Source organism: Oncorhynchus clarkii, chromosome 27, assembly GCF_045791955.1.
Source record: "Oncorhynchus clarkii lewisi isolate Uvic-CL-2024 chromosome 27, UVic_Ocla_1.0, whole genome shotgun sequence".
NCBI lineage: Eukaryota > Metazoa > Chordata > Actinopteri > Salmoniformes > Salmonidae > Oncorhynchus > Oncorhynchus clarkii.
The window spans coordinates 38,558,959-38,571,456 of NC_092173.1; the positions used below are offsets into that span (position 1 = coordinate 38,558,959).

General features: G+C 42.9%; 1 protein-coding gene across 1 annotated transcript; it reads left to right on the forward strand.

Moving 5' to 3' along the window:
• Window positions 1-4,980: 4,980 nt before the first annotated feature.
• On the forward strand, window positions 4,981-12,369 carry LOC139386323 (acidic leucine-rich nuclear phosphoprotein 32 family member A). The gene is made up of 7 exons (XM_071131846.1): window positions 4,981-5,130; window positions 7,085-7,214; window positions 9,392-9,485; window positions 9,589-9,716; window positions 10,094-10,236; window positions 11,124-11,321; window positions 12,107-12,369. Exons 1-7 carry the CDS (start codon window positions 5,120-5,122, stop codon window positions 12,222-12,224), a joined length of 822 nt encoding a protein of 273 aa, XP_070987947.1. The 5' UTR covers window positions 4,981-5,119; the 3' UTR covers window positions 12,225-12,369.
• Window positions 12,370-12,498: the final 129 nt, after the last annotated feature.

Sequence of the window (12,498 nt, forward strand, 5' to 3'; positions counted from 1 at the left end):
AGTAAAGGCCTGTTAATACAGGACTATTAATACAGGACTAGTAAAGGTCTGTTAATACAGGACTAGTAAAGGTCTGTTAAGACAGGACTAGTAATACAGGACTAGTAAAGGTCTGTTAATACAGGACTAGTAAAGGCCTGTTAATACAGAACTAGTAATACATGACTAGTAAAGGTCTGTTAATACAGGACTGGTAAAGGTTTATTAATACAGGACTAGTAATACAGGATTAGTAAAGGTATGTGAATACAGGACTAGTAATACCGGACTAGTAAAGGTCTGTTAATACAGGACTAATAAAGGTCTGTTAATACAGGACTAGTAAAGACCTGTTAATACAGGACTAGTAAAGACCTGTTAATACAGGACTAGTAAATGTCTGTTAATACAAGACTAGTAATACAGGACTAGTAAAGGTCTGTTAATGCAGGATTAGTAATACAGGATTATTAAAGGTCTTTTAATACAGGACTATTAATACCGGACTAGTAAAGGTCTGTTAATACAGGACTAGTAAAGGTCTATTAATACAGGACTAGTAAAGGTCTATTAATACAGGACTAGTAATACAGGATTAGTAAAGGTCTGTTAATACAGGACTAGTAAAGGTATGTTAATACAAGACTAGTTAAGACCTGTTAATACAGGACTAGTAAAGGTCTGTTAATACAGGACTAGTAAAGGTCTGTTAATGCAGGACTAATAATACAGGACTAGTAAAGGTCTGTTAATACAGGACTAGTAATACAGGACTAGTAAAGGTCTGTTAATACAGGACTAGTAATACAGGACTAGTAAAGATCTGTTAATACAGGACTAGTAATACAGGACTAGTAAAATTATGTTAATACAGGACTAGTAATACATGACTAGTAAAGGTATGTTAATACAGGACTAGTAAAGGTCTATTAATACAGGACTAGTAATACAGGATTAGTAAAGGTCTGTTAATACAGGACTAGTAAAGGTCTGTTAATACAAGACTAGTAAAGACCTGTTAATACAGGACTAGTAAAGATCTGTTAATACAGGACTAGTAAAGGTCTGTTAATGCAGGACTAATAATACAGGACTAGTAAAGGTCTGTTAATACAGGACTAATAATACAGGACTAGTAAAGGTATGTTAATACAGGACTAGTAATACAGGACTAGTAAATATCTGTTAATACAGGACTAGTAATACAGGACTAGTAAAGGTCTGTTAATACAGGACTAGTAATACAGGACTAGTAAAGGTCTGTTAAAACAGGACTAGTAAAGGTATGTTAATACAGGACTAGTAAAGGCATGTTAATACATGACTATTATTACAGGACTAGTAAAGGTCTGTTAATACAGGACTAGTAATACAGGATTAGTAAAGGTCTGTTAATACAGGACTAGTAATACAGGATTAGTAAAGGTCTGTTAATACAGGACTAGTAATGGTCTGTTAATACAGGACTAGTAATACAGGATTAGTAAAGGTCTGTTAATACAGGACTAGTAATACAGGATTAGTAAAGGTCTGTTAATACAGGACTAGTAATACAGGATTAGTAAAGGTCTGTTAATACAGGACTAGTAAAGGTCTGTTAATACAGGACTAGTAATACAAGACTAGTAAAGGTCTGTTAATACAGGACTAGTAATACAGGATTAGTAAAGGTCTGTTAATACAGGACTAGTAATGGTCTGTTAATACAGGACTAGTAAAGACCTGTTAATACAGGACTAGTAAAGGTCTGTTAATACAGGACTAGTAATACAGGACTAGAAAAGGTCTGTTAATACAGGACTAGTAAAGGTCTGTTAATACAGGACTAGTAATACAGGACTAGTAAAGACCTGTTAATACAGGGCTAGTAAAGGTATGTTAATACAGGACTAGTAAAGGCCTGTTAATACATGACTATTATTACAGGACTAGTAAAGGTCTGTTAATACAGGACTAGTAATACAGGACAAGTAAATGTATGTTAATACAGGACTAGTAATACAGGACTAGTAATGACCTGTTAATACAGGACTAGTAAAGGTCTGTTAATACAGGACTAGTAATACAGGATTAGTAAAGGTCTGTTAATTAATACAGGACTAATAAAGCTCTGTTAATACAGGACTAGTAAAGGTCTGTTAATACAGGACTAGTAATACAGGACTAATAAAGGTATGTTAATACAGGACTAGTAAAGGTATGTTAATACAGGACTAGTAAAGGTATTTTAATACAGGACTAGTAATACAAGACTAGTAAAGGTCTGTTAATACAGGACTAGTAAAGGTCTATTAATACAGGACTAGTAATACAGGATTAGTAAAGGTCTGTTAATACAGGACTAGTAAAGGTCTATTAATACAGGACTAGTAATACAGGATTAGTAAAGGTCTGTTAATACAGGACTAGTAAAGGTATGTTAATACAGGACTAGTAAAGACCTGTTAATACAGGACTAGTAAAGGTCTGTTAATACAGGACTAGTAAAGGTCTGTTAATGCAGGACTAATAATACAGGACTAGTAAAGGTCTGTTAATACAGGACTAGTAATACAGGACTAGTAAAGGTCTGTTAATACAGGACTAGTAATACAGGACTAGTAAAGGTCTGTTAATACAGGACTAGTAATACAGGACTAGTAAAGGTCTGTTAATACAGGACTAGTAATACAGGACTAGTAAAGGTCTGTTAAAACAGGACTAGTAATACAGGACTAGTAAAGGTATGTTAATACAGGACTAGTAAAGGTCTGTTAATACAGGGCTAGCAAAGGTCTATTAATACAGGACTAGTAATACAGGACTAGTAAAGGTCTGTTAATGCAGGACTAATAATACAGGATTTGTAAAGGTCTGTTAATACAGGACTAGTAATACCGGACTAGTAAAGGTCTGTTAATACAGGACTAATAAAGGTCTGCTAATACAGGACTAGTAAAGGTCTGTTAATACAGGACTAGTAATACAGGACTAGTAACGGTCTGTTAATACAGGACTAGTAAAGGTCTGTTAATACAGGACTAGTAATACAGGACTAGTAAAGGTCTGTTAATACAGGACTAGTAAAGGTCTGTTAATACAGGACTAGTAATACAGGACTAGTAAAGGTATGTTAATATAGGACTAGTAATACAGGACTAGTAGAGGTATGTTAATACAGGACTAGTAAAGGTCTGTTAATACAGGACTAGTAAAGGTCTATTAATACAGGACTAGTAATACAGGACTAGTAAAGGTCTGTTAATACAGGACTAGTAAAGGTATGTTAATACAGGACTAGTAAAGGTCTATTAATACAGGACTAGTAAAGGTCTGTTAATACAGGACTAGTAAAGGTCTGTTAATACAGTACTAGTAAATGTCTGTTAATACAGGACTAGTAATACAGGATTAGTAAAGACCTGTTAATACAGGACTAGTAAAGGCCTGTTAATACAGGACTAGTAAAGGCCTGTTAATACAGGACTAGTAAAGGTCTGTTAATACAGGACTAGTAAAGGTCTTTTAATACAGGACTATTAAAGGTATGTTAATACAGGACTAGTAATAATACAGGACTAGTAAAGGTCTGTTAATACAGGACTAGTAATACAGGACTAGTAATACAGGACTAGTAAAGGTCTGTTAATACAGGACTAGTAAAGGTATGTTAATACAGGACTAGTAATACAGGACTAGTAATACAGGACTAGTAAAGGTCTGTTAATACAGGACTAGTAAAGGTCTGTTAATACAGGACTAGTAAAGGTCTGTTAATACAGGACTAGTAATACAGGACTAGTAAAGGTCTGTTAATACAGGACTAGTAAAGGTCTGCTAATACAGGACTAGTAAAGGTCTGTTAATACAGGACTAGTAAAGGTCTGTTAATACAGGACTAGTAAAGGTCTGTTAATACAGGACTAGTAAAGGTCTGTTAATACAGGACTAGTAAAGGTCCAGTGCACTACTTTTGTGCTTTAAAAAAATGGGTTTATTTCAGGGGATGCTGCATCCCGCTATGGGCATCAACCTTAGAACCTCTACATCCCGCTATGGGCACACTGACGTACCTGACACCCCCTGCCCAGAGGAGGGGTTTATAGACTATCGACATTCACTATTGAGAGGTCAATGTCAGAGATGGCATAGCCAGTCTGTCCAGTCACAGTGTATCGGCGAGTGGGATACGAAACACCTTTCTTCCCAAATATCTTTTCATTTGTTATTCAGGTCCAAGAATATGCACCACCCGGCAGCACGTACGGTGCCAGGGGATGATTGATCAGCATGCGCATGACCCAGCAGTTATTTGAATCGAAGGTTGTTGGAGGTCTTGCACCAGAACGAACGATGGAAATACGTAATTCGCTTCACGCACAGAGACTGATTTTCTTTGCGCTCAAACTCAATCGTGTTTTGGGGAATGTAACATGAATCTCTCACTCTCTTACAGTGTATTTTATGGTTTTCTCCTACAAAACAAAACAGCTAATTCCTGTATTCAAAGGATGCAATAACACGAAATAAGAATGATCACCTTTGTGTCTAAAATAAATCAATAACATTCTTGTTTATTTATTGAAGGAATGCTACTCAATCAAAACATGACTACGTGACAACCCCTAGGCCGAGTCACAACAAACAGACCAGAGATTCCTTCAGTAATTGTACAAATCCCCCAAAAATGTATTTATTTGAGTGTTAAGGGCTCCACAGGTTACTCTCCATGGTAACTAGTGTAGGAAAGCTAACTGAGAATGTCCTGGTGAAATACATAACAGTCCGAATGCTTTTAACCTTTATGTATTTGATCATTTCTACCGCTGCTAGCCTGGCCTAGTCTATGTCTTCATGTACTGGAATCTGAATGACCCCTGTTCACTTCCCCCCTGCCTGTGAGACACGGAGATAACTATGGCACAACCTGCACCGGACTCACCGCGTTGCCAAGCAATGTGCACCTGCCCCGGTTGACCTGCCTCAGCCCGCTACACGAGTGCTACACCGAAGCTAGTGTCTGTGTGCATCCAGACACCGGAGCAGTCGTTACCTCGGGTCTAACAGGGCATTTCGCTCCCATGGGAAACCGCAGGGTTGTACGACTCCGCTCCGTTCATTACGCGCTAAAGGCCAAGGACATTTGGTATAACTTTGGGAGATGTCAGAAAGGTAGGTAAAAGAGATCATTTAATAGCTTTGTGTTGTCATTCTTCATTGAGCAGTGCTTCAAGTTGGAAAACGTTTACAAATGTACGCTTAACAAGCTAAATGCATTATTTGGTTATTTGGTATGATTTTGAATTCTTCAGAATGTCATTAGCCTAGGCTGCATTATTTATGCCCATGGTTATTTTTCCATGCAACAAGCCTGCCTATAGGTTATATAGTCTAGACAATGTGTATATGATAAAATAAAATACAAATCTCACAATTATTAGTACTTTACACGAAAACAGACGATAATAATTATGAAGACATTACTATCGAGGTTCCTTTTATGCAGCTATTATTAACTAATGACACCTGGTCGGGTATCCGCTGTTATGGCGACGGCTCTAATCCGGTGCGCAAGGCAGAGTTCACGGTAACCGAAACCTGACGGCTGCGTGTCAGGGTTTCAGCAATGTGGATGGACGTGAGGAGTTCCATTTCTACCAGCGTCCTTGAAGAGTGGGCGACAGAAACAGACAGAATTCTCCGAGGCTTTAGGCCTATGATAAAAAACATAGGCCTGAAGAGAAGAATATGTTATGTTTAGGCCTATGATAGAAAAACATAGTCCTGAAGAGAATAATATGTTATGTTTATTATGTTTAGGATGATTTTAATTTGACCTTACATTATTTATTTATTTACATTTTTCCTTTTGGCTCTGAAGCTGTTTATTTTCCCTCTCTCTTTCTCTCCCATCTCTCTGTTATCACACTCCTCCTACCCTCTCCCCCCTTTCCCTCCCTTTCCCTTCTCACTTTCATGCCACTCAATCCTTCCTACATCTTTCACCCTCAAACTCCCTCATTGTCCCTCTCTCCCAGTTCCTCAGGTGTGTTGTTGTCCCTCTCTCCCAGTTCCTCAGGTGTGTTGTTGTCCCCCTCTCCCAGTTCCTCAGGTGTGTTGTTGTCCCTCTCTCCCAGTTCCTCAGATGTGTTGTTGTCCCTCTCTCCCAGTTCCTCAGGTGTGTTGTTGTCCCCCTCTCCCAGTTCCTCAGGTGTGTTGTTGTCCCCCTCTCCCAGTTCCTCAGGTGTGTTGTTGTCCCCCTCTCCCAGTTCCTCAGATGTGTTGTTGTCCCTCTCTCCCAGTTCCTCAGATGTGTTGTTGTCCCTCTCTCCCAGTTCCTCAGGTGTGTTGTTGTCCCCCTCTCCCAGTTTTCAGATGTGTTGTTGTCCCTCTCTCCCAGTTCCTCAGGTGTGTTGTTGTCCCCCTCTCCCAGTTCCTCGGGTGTGTTGTTGTCCCCCTCTCCCAGTTCCTCAGGTGTGTTGTTGTCCCCCTCTCCCAGTTCCTCAGGTGTGTTGTTGTCCCCCTCTCCCAGTTCCTCAGGTGTGTTGTTGTCCCTCTCTCCCAGTTCCTCAGGTGTGTTGTTGTCCCCGTCTCCCAGTTCCTTAGATGTGTTGTTGTCCCCCTCTCCCAGTTCCTCAGGTGTGTTGTTGTCCCCCTCTCCCAGTTCCGCAGGTGTGTTGTTGTCCCTCTCTCCCAGTTCCTCAGGTGTGTTGTTGTCCCCCTCTCCCAGTTCCTCAGGTGTGTTGTTGTCCCCCTCTCCCAGTTCCTCAGGTGTGTTGTTGTCCCCCTCTCCCAGTTCCTCAGGTGTGTTGTTGTCCCCCTCTCCCAGTTCATCAGGTGTGTTGTTGTCCCTCTCTCCCAGTTCCTCAGGTGTGTTGTTGTCCCCCTCTCCCAGTTCCTCAGATGTGTTGTTGTCCCTCTCTCCCAGTTCCTCAGATGTGTTGTTGTCCCCCTCTCCCAGTTCCTCAGATGTGTTGTTGTCCCCCTCTCCCAGTTCCTCAGGTGTGTTGTTGTCCCTCTCTCCCAGTTCCTCAGGTGTGTTGTTGTCCCCCTCTCCCAGTTCCTCAGGTGTGTTGTTGTCCCCCTCTCCCAGTTCCTCAGATGTGTTGTTGTCCCCCTCTCCCAGTTCCTCAGGTGTGAACACAAGCAGTGGCAGTTTTCCCAAATCCCACTCCTCCCAGTATTCTGAAATCAGCGTCACACACACACCCCTCTCCGTGGACCAGAGTCCAGATTCCGGAATCGTCAAAACCCCTGTGAGTGTCGCGCTTTACGTCACATTCTCACCCTCCAGTCCTTGCTCTTGTACCCTCCTACAGTGCCTTGCGAAAGTATTCGGCCCCCTTGAACTTTGCGACCTTTTGCCACATTTCAGGCTTCAAACATAAAGATATAAAACTGTATTTTTTTGTGAAGAATCAACAACAAGTGGGACACAATCATGAAGTGGAACGACATTTATTGGATATTTCAAACTTTTTTAACAAATCAAAAACTGAAAAATTGGGCGTGCAAAATTATTCAGCCCCTTTACTTTCAGTGCAGCAAACTCTCTCCAGAAGTTCAGTGAGGATCTCTGAATGATCCAATGTTGACATAAATGACTAATGATGATAAATACAATCCACCTGTGTGTAATCAAGTCTCCGTATAAATGCACCTGCACTGTGATAGTCTCAGAGGTCCGTTAAAAGCGCAGAGAGCATCATGAAGAACAAGGAACACACCAGGCAGGTCCGAGATACTGTTGTGAAGAAGTTTAAAGCCGGATTTGGATACAAAAAGATTTCCCAAGCTTTAAACATCCCAAGGAGCACTGTGCAAGCGATAATATTGAAATGGAAGGAGTATCAGACCACTGCAAATCTACCAAGACCTGGCCGTCCCTCTAAACTTTCAGCTCATACAAGGAGAAGACTGTTCAGAGATGCAGCCAAGAGGCCCATGATCACTCTGGATGAACTGCAGAGAACTACAGCTGAGGTGGGAGACTCTGTCCATAGGACAACAATCAGTCGTATATTGCACAAATCTGGCCTTTATGGAAGAGTGGCAAGAAGAAAGCCATTTCTTAAAGATATCCATAAAAAGTGTTGTTTAAAGTTTGCCACAAGCCACCTGGGAGACACACCAAACATGTGGAAGAAGGTGCTCTGGTCAGATGAAACCAAAATTGAACTTTTTGTCAACAATGCAAAACGTTATGTTTGGCGTAAAAGCAACACAGCTGAACACACCATCCCCACTGTCAAACATGGTGGTGGCAGCATCATGGTTTGGGCCTGCTTTTCTTCAGCAGGGACAGGGAAGATGGTTAAAATTGATGGGAAGATGGATGGAGCCAAATACAGGACCATTCTGGAAGAAAACCTGATGGAGTCTGCAAAAGACCTGAGACTGGGACGGAGATTTGTCTTCCAACAAGACAATGATCCAAAACATAAAGCAAAATCTACAATGGAATGGTTCAAAAATAAACATATCCAGGTGTTAGAATGGCCAAGTCAAAGTCCAGACCTGAATCCAATCGAGAATCTGTGGAAAGAACTGAAAACTGCTGTTCACAAATGCTCTCCATCCAACCTCACTGAGCTCGAGCTGTTTTGCAAGGAGGAATGGGAAAAATTTTCAGTCTCCCGATGTGCAAAACTGATAGAGACATACCCCAAGCGACTTACAGCTGTAATCGCAGCAAAAGGTGGCGCTACAAAGTATTAACTTAAGGGGGCTGAATAATTTTGCACGCCCAATTTTTCAGTTTTTTATTTGTTAAAAAAGTTTGAAATATCCAATAAATGTCGTTCCACTTCATGATTGTGTCCCACTTGTTGTTGATTCTTCACAAAAAAATACAGTTTTATTACTTTGTTTGAAGCCTGAAATGTGGCAAAAGGTCGCAAAGTTCAAGGGGGCCGAATACTTTCGCAAGGCACTGTATCTTCTGACACCCCATTACAAAGCTCCTCCCCCCACAACATGCCCCTCTCATCCTGCAACAGTATGCCTGGTCCAATACTGTCTGTTCTGAAAACAGCCTCAACCCCCTAGCCCTTCCATTTCAAACCTAGGCGCAGCCATCACTGTATTGCTCACACCTATCCAGTTCCTAGCTGCCAACACAGAGGGGTCAGGGCTTGTTTAGAATGCTATAGATGAGTCACAGGCTCCAAGGCTGGCTCTGATGTCAGGGGTCACCAAGCATGGGTCTAGTCCCCCACATGGCTAGGTTGGGGGGGTTATGGTCACAGTCAAAGCCCAGGTGTGGAGGCAGAGACAAGGATCTGGGTCACAGAGCACCCTCAATCAAGGCTCTCATATTCAGATCCCAGTCTGCAAAACAATGCTTAAAACCCCTTTGCTCTTCGTCCTCCTTCTCCTCTTCCTCTTTCTCCTCTTATTCATCTCTCCTTCTCTCTCTCCTCTTGTTTCTCAGCTGCCGTCCAGCCGGTTCAGGTTCGTGTCGTGGCAGCGGCTTGAGGAGAGTGATGTCAAAGGAGACCAGCTCTCCTGTCCCAGGGTCAGAGAAGGTCAGAGAGGTCACCACCTTGGCAACCTTTGACCTTTTAATAATTTTATTTTGATCTCATCTCAGCTCTCATAAGTAACTGCTGTCATCATTATATCAACCAGGGCCATCAGTGGAGGACCTCTTTCTGAGAAAGGATGACATCCCTTTGGAAAGGGGGAGGAGGAAGAGGAGAGAGGAAGAAGGGCAGAGGTGGGAGGAGAGGCTTCAAGAGAACTGGGAGAATTGTGTGGTGAGTTACAACTCAGAGACATACTGTACTATGTGTATAACACGCATGTGTGTGAGTGTGTGTGTGTGTGTGTGTATGTGTGTGTGTGTGCGTGTGTGTGTGCGTGTGTGTGTGTGTGTGTGTGTGTGTATGTTGTGTGTGTGTGTATGCGTGTGTGTGTGTGTGCGTGTGTGTGTGTGTATGTTGTGTGTGTGTGTGTGTGGTGTGTGTGTGCGTGTGTGTGTGTGTGTGTGTGTGTTGTGTGTGTGTGTGTGTGTGTGTGTGTGTGTGTGTGTGTGTGTGTGTGTGTGTGTGTGTGTGTGTGTGTGTGTGTGTGTGTGTGTGTGTGTGTGTGTGTGTGTGTGTGTAACCTCTCCCTGTATTCCTGGTATTCCCAGGAACTGAACCTGTCCTATCAGGACTTGGGAGATCCGTTCCAGCAGGAAAACTTCAGTCGGATCCTGAGGAGGCTGATCCGAGTGGAGAGACTGCAACTGATCAATAACTCCCTCACAGACCTGAGTTCTATGTGCCTGCCAAGGTACTACACTACCCACAATGCCCATCTATAAGCCTGCCTTTATACTACACTACATACAAAGCATCAATATACGCTTGCAAATTACTACACTTCATATAGTGACAACCGTAGTACTGTCCTCTTTCCTCTACACAGTAAAAATAAAAGTGTGAATTTAACTCCTATAGAGTTGAATTCACACTGTTTCAGATAACATTTGGTCCCAGTCCACATAGTGTTAAAGTTACTCTACAGGTAGTATCACACTTTCAGAGTTAATTAGACTTAAAATGGTGTTAAAATTCACACATAAATGTCTAATAATATTTAACGTTGGTTTAGTTACACTCTCCAGTGTTATTTCATTACTGAATTGAGTTGAATTTACAACGGCAATGACTGCATCATTTTACACAATTTAATTCCGACACTAAGAGCTCATTGACTCCTCATAATGTTGAAAACACTCCTCCTGAGTTAAAATAAGTCAACACTAATTTTTTACACCCTGTCACACTCTGACCATTATTTGCATTGTTTGTTTCTATGTTTTGTTTGGTCAGGGTGTGATATGAGTGGGCATTCTATGTTGTATGTCTAGTTTGTCTATTTCTATGTGTTTTGGCCTGACATGGTTCTCAATCAGTGGCAAGTGTTTGTCTTTGTCTCTGATTGGGAACCATATTTAGGTAGCCTGTTTTGTATTGTGGTTGGTGGGTTTTTGTCTATGTGATGTTGCATGTTAGCACTCAGTTTTGACAGCGGCCACGGTCGTCTTGTTATTTTGTTTGTTTGGTTAGTGTACTTCGTGTTTTTTCGTCTTTCATTAAAAATATGTATTCACATCACGCTGCGCTTTGGTCTCCTCAATACGACAATCGTGACACACACCCTTTTTTACTGTGTAGGTGCCGAAGCCTGAATCTGCATCGTAACCACCTGACATGTATACGTCAGCTGCCAAAGCTTCCGGCCCTGGAGCACCTGTGTCTCTCTGAGAACAGCATCTCCACACTGAGGGGACTGGGGGCTCTGGGAACCAGCCCACTCCACTCCCTCACACTCAGATCTAACCCTGTCAACTACATACAGGACTACCGTGCACGGTGAGGGGGAATAGAGGGAGGGAGAGGAGGTGAGGAGGTGAGGAGGATAGAGGGAGGGAGAGGAGGTGAGGAGGATAGAGGGAGGGAGGGTGAGGAGGATAGAGGGAGGGAGGGAGAGGAGGTGAGGGGATAGAGGGTGAGAGAAGAGGTGGGGAGGATAGAGAGAGAGAGAGGAGGTGAGGGGGATAAAGGGGGAGAGAGGAGGTGAGGGGGATAGAGGGAGAGAGAGGAGGTGAGGGGGATATAGGGAGAGAGAGGAGGTGGGGGGGATAGAGGGAGAGAGAGGAGGTGGGGGGGATAGAGGGATAGGGAGGTGGTGGGAGGGATAGGGAGGAGGTGGGAGGGATAGGGAGGAGGTGAGGGGGATAGGGGGAGAGCGAGGATGTGGGGGGATAGAGGGATAGGGAGGAGGTGAGGGGGATAGAGGGATAGGGAGGTGGTGGGAGGGATAGGGAGGTGGTGGGAGGGATAGGGAGGTGGTGGGAGGGATAGGGAGGAGGTGGGAGGGATAGGGAGGAGGTGGGAGGGATAGGGAGGAGGTGAGGGGGATAGGGGGAGAGAGAGGAGGTGAGGGGGATAGAGGGATAGAGGAGGTGAGGGGGAGAGAGGAGGTGGGGGGATAGAGGGAGAGAGAGGAGGTGGGGGGATAGAGGGATAGAGGAGGTGAGGGATAGAGGGAGAGAGAGGAGGTAAGGAGATAGTGGGAGAGAGAGGAAAATTATAGAATGTCAAGAATTATTTATATTTTTTTGTCTTAACCCTTAGTTGCCCTCTCCTCTCTGCAGTGTGTTCTCTTGTTTGCCAAAACTAAGAGTTCTGGATGGAATCCCCAAGCTGCCAGAAGATTCCATGCCCCCTGGACTCCAACTCCCAGCAGCCACCAGGATGTGTAACGTTCTGTGACATCAAACTAAGGGGCTTTGGAAATTCCATGAATAATAATAAAAGTAATTCCATAAATAATACACTGACAACATTTTAGTAGGCCGACTAATACTGTATATTGTGTATATTTTATGACTGAATATAGAAGATGTTTTTATACTGTTAAGAGTTGTTTTTACTTGTACTGGGTTATGTGACTGGGCTGTTAGGCATTTGGCTGATCTAGGAAGACACTGAGGCTCATGTTGGAACTTGGCTTTGAGGGAGGGGGAGGAGGGAGGGAGGGGGGGGA

Excerpts from the sequence above, each read along its gene's own strand:
- LOC139386323 (XM_071131846.1), top strand. Across the intron at positions 7,215-9,391 it reads CCGGAATCGTCAAAACCCCT|CTGCCGTCCAGCCGGTTCAG; the intron begins GTGAGTGTCGCG and ends CTTGTTTCTCAG. Across the intron at positions 9,486-9,588 it reads CTGTCCCAGGGTCAGAGAAG|GGCCATCAGTGGAGGACCTC; the intron begins GTCAGAGAGGTC and ends TATATCAACCAG.